General features: G+C 43.8%; 1 protein-coding gene across 28 annotated transcripts in view; it reads left to right on the top strand.

The window, feature by feature from the left end:
• KCNMA1 (potassium calcium-activated channel subfamily M alpha 1) overlaps positions 1-17,208 on the top strand; it is a 708,733-nt gene that overhangs the window by 621,626 nt on the left and 69,899 nt on the right. For all 28 annotated transcript variants that reach the window (XM_033130127.1, XM_033130157.1, XM_033130156.1 and 25 more), the window contains 3 exons: positions 2,237-2,360; positions 6,921-7,145; positions 11,061-11,253. In XM_033130127.1, coding sequence (XP_032986018.1) covers positions 2,237-2,360; positions 6,921-7,145; positions 11,061-11,253 — 542 coding nt within the window. The remainder of the gene's footprint in view (positions 1-2,236; positions 2,361-6,920; positions 7,146-11,060; positions 11,254-17,208) is intronic.

Below are 17,208 nucleotides of genomic sequence, written 5' to 3'. Positions count from 1 at the left end.
TGGATACGGGGGCATCTGCTGTAGGGGGGATTTCAGCATCCTGGGTGTAGGGGTGCGGGGAGAGGGTATGAATTTAAAAAAAAAAATGTATGTCCTTTCTCCAAAGACACAAATTTCCAAAAGGAATTTTAGCCAGCTTGCTATAGCATCTGCTTGCCTTCTGATCTTATGTAAATGCTGTCCTGATTATCTTTTAAATCCTGAATGCATTGAGGGCAGGTCTCAGACTTTCCTGAGATAATACTTCCTCTCCTACCAAAAAACAACGTTCTTTATCTTCAGGGCAAATTTATTAAGATCCTCTTCCAACTAAAATATGTTCTTCTAGGGCTGGGAAGAGTTCATTCTGTTCATTTTCTCAAATCTCTTCTCTATGGTGGTTTCTGTCCACGTACTTATCCCAGAGAGTGGATATCTATAGAACTATTACACATTCTTCAAGAACAAAAACATTCAACATTTCCTCTTGCCCTGATCTGTGACCAGTTCTTATTAGCAACTGTCTTTTTATTTTAGCATTTTTTGATTGAGTTCAGGATTTGAAAGGTGGCCTGGTGCTTTACAACACCTCAGGACTTCCCCGCAACTCAGCTACTGAGGTGCTATTCCGGGGGTGGGGGTGGGGTGGGATGTTCTTCTCCTTTAAGATGCCATGTGACAGTCCCTATGGTAATCTAGCATATTCATTGAGGATAACTTTGCAGGATTGCCTCACATGATATTTGTCATTTGGCGTAGCCTGAAAACAAATTCTCAGGAATAAATAAATGCAGTCAGAGTTTTCCCATCTTAAGTGGGGCTGGGAGGTTATTGGGAGGGTCAGGATAGATACCCTGAAAGCTTAATTCTAGGTCTGTGACCATGTAGGAGGGACTACTGTCCCACTCTCTGTGTTCCGAATATACAAATGAGAAGCATCAGAGAAATTTCAGAGGGAGAAATACTGAAAGCTACATAAAGGTCACCCTTTGATGCTTGAAGTAGAGCATTTAAAAAGAAACATCACTTTACCATAAATATTTGGAATTGGAACGTATTTCTATTTTCTGTCTTGAACAAACAGTATTACTCAGGGAAAATAGCTCCACTGCACAGATAGCTAGCGACGCCTGGACATTGTTCTAATTGTATGTGCTCATCGTTGTAGAAACCCTAAAGACCACCCTCAGAACCGAGGTACAGAATCATGATTGGAGATAGATCTGGACAGGGGATATGGCTCAAGATGCAAGAGTGTGTTTCTCATGCTGTAAGCTTGTGAGACCTGCCTCATCCTATAGTAATGCGTAAGGGTTTCGGTGAGGCTCTGCCAGTCCACTGGCGGGGAGGCCTCTGTAGAAGCACCTTCCTTTACTACTACTAAACAAGGCAGGAGAGGGTGAATGTAGCCCTGAGAATTCGAGACAAGTTTATTAAGATGCATCAGAGCTTGAGGCTCTCATGCAAGGAATGCTCCAGTCGGGAGGTGAAAGTGGGGGTGGGAGGAGCATCGTTGGATGGTTAGTGCAAATGCAGTTGTCAAGGCAATGAGAGACGGTGTTGTTTAGTATTGAAATCAGGTATTCCAGATGTGGGCATTTGGTAGTCAATCTGCTCTGAAGTGACATGCTGCTGAATCTTTAAAGGGCTTCAGCCGAGGAGAGCAAAATCTGATTGGGCAAATTGCTAAAATATTTAAAGTGCAGCCTGTTAAAGCTTTTACTGCGAAGAGAATCACGTCAGAAGTTGTAGTCAGAAAGAGCAAGTAATTGGCTTTCCATCCTCATGCCAGTCAGTCAGCATGAGACTCTATTCCTCTTCCTTCCTCTTCATTGCCAATGCTAATAACAACCCTTTGAGGTGTGTGTGTGGTTGTGTGTGTGTGTGTGTGTGTGTGTGTGTACGTGCTCGCATGCTGGAATGATTGGATAGCTGGTAAAATGAGAGGAGTGGAAATGAGATATCTATTAAAAAAAAGGAAACCAAATTCACAAAATGATGTGAAGGCCATTTTGGATAAAGGGGAACAGGAGAGAATGGCAGAATTATTACCTGACCAAGGTCACCTGCACACTTACAGGTGGTGGTGGTTTGGGGCACTTTTCTTTCAATGGGTGGGTTTTACCAGCACAAGAATGGCCTTCAGTGACAAGCATTTCCTCTGCATCTTTCAACTCCTCTGAGATGTAACTCGGGGCACTTTCCATGTATAATTGATCACATTTTCCACTTAGGTTTTCCTGTCCTTTCTCTCCAGGCATGACCCCTTATTAATTCCCGGCAATGAGCAGATTGACAACATGGACTCCAACGTGAAGAAGTATGACTCCACTGGGATGTTTCACTGGTGCGCACCCAAGGCAATAGAGAAAGTCATCCTGGTGAGTGGCAGGCCATGGAATGGACGACATCTACATCTGTCCCAAACTACATTTGCTAGGAATACGATTTTCCTAACTGGATGGTGGGATAAGACCGTCCCCGGTCCATATTATTTTTGATAATTGAAATTCGAGATATATATATTGAGGCAGCTAGAATTCTCATCTGAACATGAACCAGGAGCAGAATTTTCCATCTCTGAATATTTACTGGTTCATTAAAACAGGGAGTGATCAACATGCTGTGGGAAAGGCATCATGGGAGGACACGTGCACCATAACTTGTCTGGATGTGGTTCTGGGGCCAGAGCCTGCCTGTGCCAGTTCATGGCTGCATGGCCGTGGGCAAGTCACTTGATCTCCTTGCACTTCAGTTCTCTTAGCTGTAAGAAAATGAGATGAGAATGACCCTAACTCACAGGGTTGTAGTGAAAATTAAAATCCAGCATATGACTCAGCAAAGTTAACTATTATCATCATTCTGATTAAATGCCATGAAGAAATCTGAATGCTGCCTATATTATTACTTGTTTATAGCACTGTCTTGTGTTTGTGTAGATCATAGATTTGCACACATGGTAGACAGGCAAAATGCGTTTGCCGATGATGACAGTGGAAATGACATGGGTTACCTCTGGAAGGGGGGGGCCCAGAACCCTGTTTCCTGGTTGGCTCATCTCAGTAGCAGCCATGGGCTTCTGGTTTGTCCCAGGAGTGTCAGCATAGATAACAATCCATTCTACTCTTTAGACTTGTCTTATTAACAGCTTTCGGTTTTAATGCCTGCATCAGCTTGCCCACAGTTTATTGTCTTGCTAATCCATGGAAAATGGATTCATAATCAGAAAGGTCAGATGGAAGGGTTCTTTCTCCCTGTGCCTCTAATCCCCAGATTGCTATGACCTGTTCCCTTATGTCAGCCAGGAAAATCCTATCATTTCTGATGTCATGGCCTCCCTTCCTAAAAAAGAGCTGTTCCAGTTCTTCAGAATTGCTTTGTACACTAATCCAGTTGATTTTTTTCCTGTGTTTTTTCTGAGTGTGTGTGTGTGTGTGTGTGTGTGTGTGTGTGTGTTCTCAATTTAATTGTAACCACGCACAAGGAGCCAATGCAGCATTGTGCTGGAGGCTGTCTTAGAGGTGTGAAAGTTGCAGACAAAAGCACAGAAACAGTCATTGTCCAATTTACCAGGAGTGCAATTTGTTCTAAGCACAAAGGTGCTTGTGCAGTTACATCCTGCTACTGTATCCATCGCACTTTTGCGCTGGTGATCTAACACAGCTGGTGATGTTACCCACCTGAGGCGGGTCCCAGGCTGGGCGCCATATCTGTGACCCGGGTTTTAATAACTAATGGACATCCAATCAAAGTCCCCTACCGGCGGGAAAGAGTTTAGTGAGGCGAGTTACTACTGTTCTCATCTGAAAAGTAACATAATTTAACAAAACAGTTATGATATGTTTTTTATGTGCGGCTGTTGTTGCTGGGGGTACAACCTCTCCTAGGTCTTGTATCCTAGTGGGGGCTAAGAGAAGATACCCAGGTAGACAAATGAATAGATAATATGTCAAATGTTGATAAAGTGCTATGAAGAAAATAAAGCAGAGTCACAGGCTAGAAAGGTGCTATGTCGACAGTGTGGTCCAAGAGGCCCTCTCTGAAGCCACCCTGGAGCAGAGATGGCAATGCTCAGGAGATGCTTGGTGATGGGTGTACCCAATGGGTGCAGGACACTAACTGCTTCGGGGGTTAAAAAATATGAGATAGCCTCAATCTTGAAGAAATGATCATCTCATTGGAGAGAAGACATAAAATGGAACCATGAAACAATATGTTTAAAATTAAGTATTAAGAGGCACAAGGTGCTATTCAAATCTAGGGGAGAAGACGAGCATGCATTTAAGTGGCCAGGGAAGTCTTATTGGACACAAACAGGTTGTGCTTCGAAGGGGCGAAGGCCATCAAGGCCAAGCGTGGGTGAGGCTTTGCAGGATGTGTAGGACACACAAGATGCATGTGTGAATAGTTTCTCTTGTGGGTCTTAAACCTGGAAGAATCAGAGCCTCCAGCGCTGAGGCCCAGGAGTTGGGACCTTTACAAGGTTCTCCAGGTGATGTCGCTGTGGCTGATGTAAAGATTGGTGTTTTGGTCTCCAGTTCTAACCTTCTGGCGTCAGCATCTGTGCCGCGGCCACTCTGCTAACTGGTGCCTTCCTTAGCTCCCTGTTCTAGATTTCCTGCCCCTCCTCTGAGCCCGGTTTGTTGAAGGGAGCTAGCCTCAGGGGACCTGGTCAACTGAAAATAATTAGGAGCCCATCACAGCAAGTTACAGACTCGTTGACCCCCTACAGGTGGTACCCAGGCACACACACTTTCATGAAGCCAAGATAACTAACTCCAGGTCTTCTCCATGAAGCAGGGATGTGAGATGTGACTCCCCAGTAGGTCCCCCTTGGTCACAGTTTATCAAATATTTCTTACAGCCTGTGTCTTAGGTGTTACTGTACTGCTGCAGTGGGAAACCAATAATGGTGACAGCCCCTATTTTATTCTAACGATCAGGGAGTGAAAGCTAGCTTCTTCCTCTCCTTGGGGGTTACTGTAATAACCCTGACATTGTCGTGAATTGCAATATTGGCATTTAAACAATCAATACACTGGTCAATTCTAGGGATTAAATGGAGCAGAGTTTGATATGTGCAGTGGACATTAATATGCCTCCCCCAAAGCATTGTAAGGCACATGGGCCATCCAGGCATGCAGTGGTGAACAGGGAGGAAAGAAGGCAAGGTGGGAGGGATTGGACCAGTAGGAGAGACAGACAAAGGGCCACAGCTGGTTTTCTTGTGTTCTCATCACTACAACAGTGAGCAAAACAACCAGCAGTGGTTAGCCATTTGCATTTCCTGGGAAGCTGGGGTCCTCCTCTTACAGGGGTAATTTGATTCTTTCATTTGTCTGCTTTGTAGATACAGACCTAGAGTTGGGGAAAGACATAGGTTGTTGACTTGCTGATCTGTTTCTAGATCCTTTTAATGATTGTTTGAGAATCTTCCTTTGGTGACATATGCAGGAGAGCCACTCCAGGCATGCTCTGGAAACCCCCAAGGCAGCAAAGGATAGGGGTCAACAAAGTTATTTATTAAATTATCATATAATAAATAATTTAGGTTTTATTGGCCAAATCGTCTCTGTCACAGCTAGTCAACTCGGCCATTACAATGTGAAAGCAACCACAGGCAATACCTATGAATAAGATTGGCTGTGTTGCAATAAAATGTTAGTGGAATTTGAATTTCATATAATTTTCACATACGAAATATTCTTCTTTTGATTTTTTTCCAATCATTTTAAAATGTAGCAACCAATCATAGCTCACTGGCCATGACCATACAAAAGCCAGTGGTGGACCAGATTTGGCCTTTGGGCCATAGTTTGCCAGCGCCTGGCTTAGGATATCATGTGCTACTTATTGATACAATGATGTACTCATCATCTCATAGATGACTGGAGAACTGGAAACACAAATTTCTTGAGCTATGGCCAACATAGGATCTGATCATTTGATTATCATCTCAGCAAGAGTCAGAAATGGCAGCTCATTGTATCAACAATTTAATGGAAACTAAATCTCCCCTTCCCAAATAGCATCAATATTGCTATTCCCTCTGATTTTTACCCTGAAAATCATTATGAAAGATCACCTGCTCATACGCATGTGTGGCATATCTTTATAAAATCTTTTGTCAGAAAAGATAGTGATGTGTGTAGATATATGTTTCCATATATTTATTATATCAATATAATATATACGAGGTCAGAATTAAATTCGTGAACTCATCCTAGAAAAAGTGCTACACACCTCATTGCTGAATATCACTACGGTCACTTTCAAAGTACTCCCTTTCGGAAGCTATTCACCGACGCCACCCTTCCAAGCAATTTTGGAACTCTTTTTCTAGAATGGCCATCAGAGCTGTCGCCAGATGACGCTTGATGTCCTGAATGTCATCAAAATGTCTTCCTCTCAATATTTCCTTTATCTTTGGGTAAAGAAAGAAGTCACTGGGGACCAGATCAGATGATTGGGGGTGGTGTTCCAATACAGTTATTTGTTTACTGGCTAAAAACCCCCTCACAGACAGTGCTGTGTGAGCTGGTGCATTGTCGTGAGGCAAGAGCCATGAATTGTTGGCGAAAAGTTCAGGTCGTCTAACTTGTTCACGCAGCCTTTTCAGCACTTCCAAATGGTAAACTTGGTTAACTGTTTGTCCAGCTGGTACAAATTCATAATGGATAATCCCTCTGATATCAAAAAAAGGTTAGCAACTTCGTTGCAATAAAAGTTCACGAACTTAATTGTCAGACTCTACATACATACTCAAATTATAAACATGTATGGCATGTGATTAACATTGTTCAAATAAAAATAATAGCAGTAATAGCACACTGTAAGCACTCGACAACTGTTTACTCGCTCTTTAACACCAGAGATTGTTTTGGTTCTTACCGCAGCCCTATGAGGTCTCCCCAATGCTCACGCCCTTTTCCCTGTTGCAGACTCGAAGTGAAGCGGCCATGACCGTCCTGAGTGGCCATGTCGTGGTCTGTATCTTTGGCGATGTCAGCTCAGCCCTGATTGGCCTCCGGAACCTGGTGATGCCACTCCGTGCCAGCAACTTTCATTACCACGAGCTCAAACACATTGTGTTTGTGGGCTCCATTGAGTACCTCAAGCGGGAATGGGAGACGCTTCATAACTTCCCCAAAGTGTCCATATTGCCTGTAAGTCCAAGGTCATATTATTGATGTTTCTTTTTTTTTTTCCTTCTTTTCATTCACAAAAGAAAATCCCAGATGGATATAATAGTTGTAGCTTTGATCATTCCTCTGCTTCTTTATCTGGTTATGGGCCTGAGGACTCAGCCCTTCCCCTGTGCTCTGTCTAGGAATATCCAAACCCTGGAGACCTTATTAACAGGAATTTGCAGCCAAGTTCAGTCGCTCATCAGACATGAAGTTTAGCTGGTATCAGATGGATTAACCATATCAGTGTCTAAACACTCTCTTGCCTACCCAAACCTCGTGCTGTGTGATGGTATGATGCTTAGAGCAGAATTTACTTATGGAACTATTTATATCGTTTTACTTATGATATTATTTAAGGCTTGGGGGAATCTTGATTGGACCACGTTCTATTTTTAACTAAATGTATTTAACAGAGTTCTTTATTTCTGTTGTACAGAAGGCCAACCCCTCCTGCTGGTCAGCCCCTACTTCCCATTCATTTAGAAGCCCAGCAGTGTTTTCATAGGTTTGTGTGTGTGTGTGAACATGTACACCCGTGATATTCTTGGTTACAAAGCACTGGTACCGAAATCTAAAAGAAAAGTTTGGGACTCCACAATTTAGTGCGAGGACATGGGATACATAATCTGGTAGTCCTGTAACTACTTCCTAATTATTCATCAATATATTTGCCACAAACTTTTTAAAAATTGTATTGTGCATTTCAGCATTTGATATCCCGTGTTTCTCCAAAAATAAGACCTAGCTGAACAATCAGCTCTAATGCATCTTTTGGAGCAAAAATTAATATAAGAACCGATATTATGTTAGATTAGATTAGATCAGATTAGATTAGACCTGGTCTTATATTATACTATATAAAACCCTGTCTAATATTATAGTAAAATAAGACCAGTTCTTATATTAATTTTTGCTCTAAAAGACGCATTAGAGCTGATTGTCTGGCGAGGTCTTATTTTCGGGGAAACATGGTAGTTCTCCATGTCACAAACCAATGCAAGTATCACCTATTCTCCACACATTTTTTTGGAAGTTCTTATCCCTGAAATTGAGGAACATGAATTTGATGCTACATTTCAAGGGGTCTGGGTTTTCCCCCCCACTTATGGAGCTGAAATTCATTATTTCTATTATCAGCTTCTATAACCTCAAAAATGGAAAACAAAGAGTCAATAATATAAATCAATAGCAACACATAAGGATCTACCCACAAGTAATATGCATTAATAGCCACCATTTGTCCTTACATATGTGCCTGGCACAATAGGAGCTCAATATATATTTAAAGAAGTAAGAAAAATATAAACAGATATCTTTTGAATCCTGGGCCAAAAACTCATTGACTTAATAAACACATGTAGTTAAAAATAGGCAGGAAAAAAAATAGTCATACATAGGAGAGCATAAACAGGTGTACACCTTGCTAATTTCAGACATGATCGATTTGATTCTATTTTTCCACCATTATCTGCCTACATGTAAGCTTACATATAGTCCCCTGGGAATGCGTGGACTACAGTCTAAAAGTGTTTTGTAAGGAGCTTATTATTTTACTGGGCTACATGAGTCTGTGTGTATGTGTGATGTTTGGTGTGTCTGTGATGTTTCAGGGTGTGTGTGTGTGTGTTTCCTTCTCCATGCCTTTGTACACATCCACTCACCCGCCTGCTTATATGTGAACAAGCTTTTATATTTGCAGGTCCTTTGAAAACCCTCCAAAATTTAGCATGCTCGAACACAACATATTTGTACAAAATGGGCCTTCTGTATCTTCACACATTTCCTTGTTCAAACAGTGTCTCACAGATAGGGCCAGCCCTAAGGAACACAAGGTATTTCTACTTACGTCATTTGTATTTCTTGAGTTTTGAAATCATGTGTGCACAACTGTGCAGAGATTGTCTTATATCACAATTACTGCTGGATTCCCTACAAGATGAAAATTAAAAGAATATGGATGTAGGCAATTGAGGCTTATGCACTGGTGAAATGATCCAGGTAGTTAGTCATACATTTTGTACCAAGAGACCACAGGAAGAGAGGGGATTCTCCTCCTTCTCTCAAAAGATACTGCTCCGGAGTCTGGAATTCGTAGCTTTCCAGCTCCATCGTACGAAATGCTTCTTCCTCCTTAACTCCTGTTTGTGGCAATATTCTGGGGGCCGAGAGCAGAGTCACAACTGCCACTGAGTCATACAAGAAGGTTCCTTGCCTTGACCTCTGCAACCACGTCAATCTTCTCAAAGTCCCTTTTCCAGGAAGCAGAACCAGAGAAAGTTTCCAGAGATAGAAGGCAGTTGGCAAACCCTCTCTGTACACAGTTTAGTGAGCTGAAGGATACTGGAGCGTCCATGTAGGCCAAGCAGAAGCTGGATTCAAGCTAGAGGACCAAGGAGGCCGGAGACTGTATGTGAACTCCAAAATGATGCCCCTCGGGCGCTCAGCCACGGGATGGTCTGATGAGTTCTGCTGTGACCCCTCCCGAGGACACAAAGCCTATGGAGTTCCTGCCCCTCACCTCCAACACTGACCCTCTGTTTCACCTGTGGGTGCCTTCACGACCTCTTTCTCATTATCTCCTCGATCTGGGTTTTCCCCCCCGCCACTGTTTTTAGTTGTTACGGGATTTTTAAAACATCTGTTCACTGGCTTATTTATTTTTAATTACACCAGTAAGGTACAAACACATTTTTTTTATAAAATATTCAAACAATTACAGAAGTATGTAAAGTCAAAACCAAACTTTTCCCTTCACCCCCGATCTTATTCTCCTCCTCAGAGGTAATTACTGTTATTAGTGTGCTTTTCCTGAACTTTCTCTGAATGCGCATGCATTTATAAAGACATTCATAAATACATAGTTTCATTTGGTGAGTTTCCTTTTGCATAAATGAAATTATATTTTTCCAATTGTCTAGGAGTAGTTTTTTTGTTTTTCTTTTTTCCCACTTATCTCTCTATTTTAGAGATTCTTCGAAGGTGATACCTTCACGGAGGGCTGTTTCAGTCCCTTTACATGCTACATAGACTTTCATTGTCTCTATGTCCAATGGTGTATTGAACCATTCCTACTATGTTCCCCCAAAAATAAGACCGGGTCTTATATTAAGTTTTGCTCCAAAAGACGCATTAGGGCTTATGTTCAGGGGATGTCCTCCTGAAAAATCATGCTAGGGCTTATTTTCTGGTTAGGTCTTATTTTCGGGGAAACATGGTATGTTGTTTGACAATTAGGCGATTTTCTTGTGTTTTGGTTTTTTTCTTACTGAAAATACCCAATAGAATTATGTGACCTGAAGCTTCACTCCTTTCCATCTCGCTTTTGCAAGATGCGTGTTAATGCCACTCTCTCCCGCATCCTGCAAGTGGAGAAGCACTTTCAGCCCCACCTCATCACACCACGCTCACTGGCTATTTCTCCTCAGCTGCCCTGGAAGTTCTACTTGGAGCTGCTGTCTTTTGCTTAGACAGAAGTGATCTGCTACTGAATAAACAGGCATGTGAAACCCAGCCCCTCATTACACTCTGAAAGCCAGAGGTTGCCACAGGACAGTTACTTAAATCAAGACAGTTTCCAGGCAGGAAGAAGATGTAGCACCCTGGCATTATTCGTCTCCCTCGTTTGTTAGTAATAGCTTGATTGAGTATTGAGAGCAAGGCTAAAATGCTGCCATCAGCACTGACTACCCTTTAGATTAGCACACAGCTCCTATTCCCTTGAACGTACTTAGGCCAGCTTAATGTCAAGGCATAAAAAAGGTACTTGTTAAATAATTTCCCAGAGCTCCGGCACAATCTTTAATTTGTTTTTATTTTTTTTTCCCTCTATCCCTCTCGTCCCTCAGTCTCATTTTTGCTTCTCCTTTTCTTTTTCTTTCCTCTATGCCAAAGGGTACGCCATTAAGTCGGGCTGATTTAAGGGCCGTCAACATCAACCTCTGTGACATGTGTGTTATCCTGTCAGCCAATCAGAATAATATTGATGATACTTCGCTGCAGGACAAGGAATGCATCTTGGCGTCACTCAACATCAAATCTATGCAGTTTGATGACAGCATCGGGGTCTTGCAGGCTAATTCCCAAGGTAAGGACAGCCTGTAATACTCCTCTTCTGTGCCTGCAGGGGACAGGGGCTGGCAAGAGGGATATCCTTCACTCAGTAATTCAAAGAGGCTCATGTCAGCCTTCCTGGCAGTGAAACCTGCGGTCACTGCAAGGGGCATCTGCTATCTCTTCTTGCCATCCCAGGGAGCTGGATGAAGACCCGGACAGCACGCTCAGAAGAGGCTGCCTTCCCAGGGAATAAACCAGACTAGAAATTGCCCCTGCCTCAGCCTTCACAAGCAGTGGCTTTATGACCAGGGTCGCCCACTAAATGTCAGAGCACTGAAAAGATGCTGGCTGAACAATTCCCGTTGTTTCTCCCCAGAATGTAGCTTTGCCATTGACCTGTATTAAGCTTGGCCATTGTTAGAGCTGCACGGGGGTGTCAAGCTTTACACTGTTATATGCTGACCAAGGGGTGGTGATCTCTGGGGAATGGGGACTGTATGGACACTGAAAGTCATTTAGTAAGAGGTGACGCTTGTCGGCCCATGCATTCTCTATAGGAGGCACCAATGACACATGTTTGCCATCTCTGCTCTGCCCCAGTTTTCCCTGACATTTTCTCTGGGATCCTGGACAGATAACTGCAAGCAAAGATGTCATCTAGGAGTCCCAGAGAGGCAATGCAGCAAAAACCCTGTAACAAACACCTCACTAATCAGGGTTTTAGCAGGATAGGATGTGAAGCATTTCTGCCTGAGTAACACCGCTGTGTAGGCTTGCCATAAACTGTAGGGTCATAGTCATATGTGGTCATAGTCACTTGATGGGTGGCATTGGGTGCCGAGTGGGGACCTGAGTCCCCTCATTCCAGGGTCAAAGGTAGAAGGAGCACGCCCATGTGGACTATAGCCGCTGGGATGAAAGTGCCATCTCACCGATACAATAAAGCTTGGCTCTATCATGCAATCTAGACTTGTGTGCCACGTTAGCTTCTGTCAGCTCAGCAGCGCCACCATTTCCTTCTAACTTCCCCCGACATCGCAGTGAAGCCAGGAACACTAGCTCCTCGAATCCTCCTCTTTGCATGGTTCTAGGCTGGAGTCTGCCAATGAAAGAGAGGCCCTGGGAGAAATCTGGAAACTGGAAGGAAAAAAAAAAGAGGTCTTGATTCTCTGGAGGCAGCTGCAGCCAAACCCTGAGCAAATGTGTGGGTTAAAGCAACTCTCAGGGGAGCTTTCCGAGAACCACTGGCTTTGCTGGTAGTAAGTACTGGGGGGGTGGGGGGGTGGGATTTTCTGAGTCTGAGATTCACAGCATCTTCTGGTAAGAGCTCAGGAGAACCTTCCTCTTGGTGTTCCAAGTGAAATGGCTAATGGCAGCCTCTTTCACTTGCTCCTACAGCCCTTCCAATGGTTGTGTCAACCTCTGATTTTCTTTATGCTTGTAATAGAGTGGCTTCTCTTCTTGATGTAACCCCGACTGATACAGCCTGAAGCCCAGTTTTGACCTCTCCCTGCCATCATTCTTCCTCTCTCTCCCAAATCTAAATCTTGGTATCCACTTGCTCAGCCATGCCTGTAGGACTCGGGACAAATGTGTGAGCTCTTGGGCCTGATATTGATGCATCCTTATGGAAAGTTTTTCTGTTATGATATAATGTAACCTGAAAAATGTGTCTTAACATTGAGAAGGTAGAGGCCTCATGGGGATTTGTATTCGGACACTTGCCACTGCGTGTTATGTTGTCCCCTATACTAGCAAAGCCTCTTTTCCCTTTTCTCTTTTCACATTCCCTTTCTGGTGTCACTATTCTAGCCCACACGGTGTCAGAACTGACCCAGCCTAGGGATTCTGGACCAGACACTTTCTAAAATGATCTGAGATGTGATGGCTGGTTGTCAAAAACAATTACAGAGAATGGTGGCATACCCCATGCTGGATAGGATATCTGAGGTGACAGTTGGGTCTATGAGATGCAGTTTTAATATACAGCAGGCAGGACTGCAGTGAAATTATATCAAGCAGGTGAAGCCACTTCTTGCTGGTCAGCAAACATCAGCTCGGAACCACTTTACAGCTCTTTACCAGCAGCTGAGTGCCTTTATTTACAGAGCGCCTGTCACTTCCCTTTGGCTGGAGAGCTGGTATATTATTTAGCACGCATTTATCTGGGGAAAACATTTCAATTTAAATCAGCTGGTACAACAGTGGCTCTTGCCAGACTGTTTCCCTATGGTTCTAAAAGACAAAAACTGAGTCTGATCTTGGAAGGGAGGGTGAGCAGAGGGAGGAAGGGTTCATTCTCAGAGAACAGCTTGAGTTAGTACCTGAAAAGAGGGAGCATATGATTGAGTTTCCCATCATGCTTTCGTAGCAAGGTATGAAAGCAGCATCTTACAGTTTCTTCCTGCCTAACCTGCCAGTAGGGTAACTCGTAAGGGAAAGAAAGGGATCAATGAGTGTCCTTTATGTATCAGGTACTATCAAGGCTCAGGACACAAAAATGACATGGATTCAGCCACTCGCTATCCTTGAGGGGCTCAGGTGAGTGGAGCAGGTACCCCCAGAAACAGTTACAGTACAGTGAGACGCGGATCCGGCTAGGAATTCAGGAGCACAGAGACCTCTTTATTTTCCACGTTTCAAGGAGTTGAGAAGGCTTCCAAGAAAAGCTGACATTTGTGGATGAGTTGAATCCATGTGGCCATTGAGCCTTAGTTTGACTGAGGAACTGCATTTTTCCTTTCATTTAATTTTAATATATTTAAATTTAAATAGTAGCATGTGGCCAGTGAGTCCCATATTGGACCGCACGGGTCTAGAGCACAGGCTTGTTGCTTGCTAAGGGTCGGGATTTATAGGAAGACGATGATTCAATCTGTCTTTTAAAAAGGTAACAGGCAAAAATCGGAGCATGGTTTAGAGGTGGAGAGAGGAGGATGGCATGAGCTCTGTAAGAAGACCACTGCAATGAACTAGAAGGGGTGGGTGAGGGTTGACAGCACAGCTTTCGTGATGTCAGTCGCTAGGTCAAGACCAGGTGGATGGAAGGAGGCAGGGGTGAGCAAGGGAGAGCTGTTGGGAATGTTTCGAGGCTGGCTACGGGGTGGCTGTAAAAGCGATTAAGTAAGCAGAAGACCCAGGAGGAGAAACAGGATCGGAGCAGCAGGTCCATAATTTGGTCCTGGTCCGTTTGAGTTGGATGTATCTGCAGAATATCCAACAAGAAATCAGAACGTGAGGCTATTGGAATGAAGTTAGGTTTGAAACTATAGACTTGGAAGTCATTGGTGATGGTGTATAGGCCTGGAGACTAGTCCTTTCCCAGGAAGACAAGGCACAGCAACTAAGAGAAAAAGGATGAACCTGGACTCTTGGGAAACATCAATACTGAAGGGACAGACAGAGGGAGAGAATCCGGGGACAGGCTGAGGGCAAAGACGTAGGGAAATATGAGTGGATGGTATGAACGGTAAGGAGAAGAGAGTTGAATAAATTCCAGGTTAGCAATCTAAAACATATGCTAATTATCTGTCAATACACATGTTTTCTTAAGTAGACTCTGGGCTCTTTAAAAGGCAAAAACTCTTCCTCGTTTTGTTCATCTTCATGTCCCTAGTGGGTCTAGCCCAGGATTTGAGACGTAGTGTGCAATAAAGATTCGTTGGGCTGCACTGATTGGAAAGGAAATGATGTTTAGCACCGTCAGCTACTGCAGAAGTGACAAGTGGATGAGACAATGGTGCATTTGATCCTTGGGCAGTTGGTGGTGACCTCGGCAAGAGCAGCTGAGTGGCCTGTTGCCAGTCGAAGCCGGCATTCAGGGGTCTGAGGCGTTAATGGGAGATGAGAATTGGAGACCACATATTGTTTTTTAGGTGCTGATAGGGAGATAAATAGGATATTTCAGAGGACCGAGTCAAAGCAAAGGTTTCTTTTTGTTTTTAGAAAGGGAAGAAATAGAGCATATTTGTTGGCTGCAGTAGACTGAGGTGAGTGACCTCCCAAAGAGGGAACGTTTGCAGCTATAAGAGACAGTTTTTAAATGATAACGAGAAGGACACAGAGAAGCAGGAGAAGACAATGTGGCCTTACAAAGGAGAAAGCATGAGACTTGTTTCTCTGAGACAGAAGGCTGGAGGGGAGAGATGAAACTGGAGGACACGCACTCTGATGGCTTCTCCTTTCTTCATGGAGCAACCAGTTTGGTTTTCCTTGAGGTGTTAAGGGAGTGGGACAAACGAGACCGCGGACTGATGGTGAAAAAGGCTGAGAGTAGACATCACAGGAAACACATAAGGGGGAGATTGGAGTTAGGTGAAAGCATGAGTGAGCATGGGTGAGGACCAGCTGAGGTTGGAGCTGTGGAAGTGCAATGAGGCTGGTGAGCACCACTGTGCAGTTTTCTGTGCAGTGCTTGGCAGAAAGAGCAGAGAAAGTAGAAATTGGCTTGGGCTGGGGATGGAGACTCAGAGGAGGCAAAGGACCCCACGGTGCTGTTGCAAGAAGATTAAAATGAGTGGCCACCTAGTCAAGATGGTAGAGGGAGAAGTCAAACCAGAGTTGGGCTTATAGACCGAAAGGCCAAAAAGGAAGCAAGAAATAGATCCCGGTGAGGTCACAGAGCAGGGCTGTGGAGAAAGGGGGTGGGAGAGCCAGAGGGTGGAGATTTGATCAGAGAGAGGAATATGTGATGGCCTCAGGGAGTGTAACATTCCTTGCAGAGCCAGAGCAGAGCTTGGAAAGAGTTCTCCACGAGAACTGAGCCCAAAGCGAGCCCACCTGAACACCACAACCACTGCCCACTGCCATCCACAATCACAATGATAATGCTTCAGGCATGTTTGCTGCTATTATGTGGTAGATATTTTGGCAGCCAAGACCATGCATTTCTTAGATCACTAATTTCCACACGTGGCCGCATTATGATCACCTGAGAAATTTAAAAAAATATTGATGCCTGGGTTGCACCTCATCAGTTGTTGCTTAACCTGGACATCAGGAGTCCTTCAAGCTCCCAGGTGAGTCCCCTGCGCAGCCAGGGCTGAGAACTGCTGTTCCAAGTGGCCCTCAGTGGAGATGTACTAGGTTACTATTTTGATTGCAAAGAGAAGGAAACTGAGGCTTAGAGAGGTTGAGTAATTTTAACCTGGGTCTCCTGGGAATCCTAACCTTTTAGCCATGTTGCTTCTTTGGGACAATCCTCTTGGCTCAACTTGTTGGCCAGCCTTCTTCCTTTCATATTTTTTGGGTAGTCATTAGCTTTCCCAAGACTGAAAAGGCTTCAGTAGAGAAAAAAGGGGGTGGTGGAATGTGGCGGAGACACCAGGCTCTGTTTTCTGCCTAACTGACTGTATTTGTCAATCGTGTCTCTGTCATGTGTCTCAAGGTGATAAGTAAAGGATGCTCGTTGCCCAGGGAACAGGCCTTCTTCCTGACCACAGCTTTTGAAAGGTGGCAGAGCTGGGATCCAGGACTACACTGTTATTAAACAGCAACGCTGCTCACTGCCAAAGCCGTCAGCCTGCTCCCCTCAAGCGTGGCTCTCTTCGAGGAGACAGCACCCTTTGTATTGCTTTTTTTTTTTTTCCAGTTACAGTTGACATTCAATATTATATTAGTTTCAGGTTTACAGCATAGTGGTTAGGCATTTATGTAATTTATGCAGCAATCTCCCCAATTCATCTAGTACCCAACTATACATAGTTGTTGCAACATTATTGATTATAGTCTCTATGCCGTACTTTACATCCCCATGACTATTTTGTAACTGCTAATTTGTATTTCTTAATCCCTTCACCTTCTTCAGCAAGCTCTCCAACCCCACTCCTCTCTGGCAGCCATCAGTTTGTTCTCTACAAGTCTATCTATGAGTCTGTTTCTGTTTAGTTCCTTTATTTTGTTCTTTAGATTCCACATATAAGTGAGATCATATGGTATTTGTCTTTCTCAGTCTGACTTATTTCACTTAGCATTATACCCTCTAGGT

The sequence above is a fragment of the Rhinolophus ferrumequinum genome, chromosome 16, assembly GCF_004115265.2.
Source record: "Rhinolophus ferrumequinum isolate MPI-CBG mRhiFer1 chromosome 16, mRhiFer1_v1.p, whole genome shotgun sequence".
In the NCBI taxonomy this organism is placed as follows: Eukaryota; Metazoa; Chordata; class Mammalia; order Chiroptera; family Rhinolophidae; genus Rhinolophus; species Rhinolophus ferrumequinum.
The sequence above is the reverse complement of the archived record's forward strand: the minus strand, read 5'-3'. Positions and strand labels throughout refer to the sequence as shown.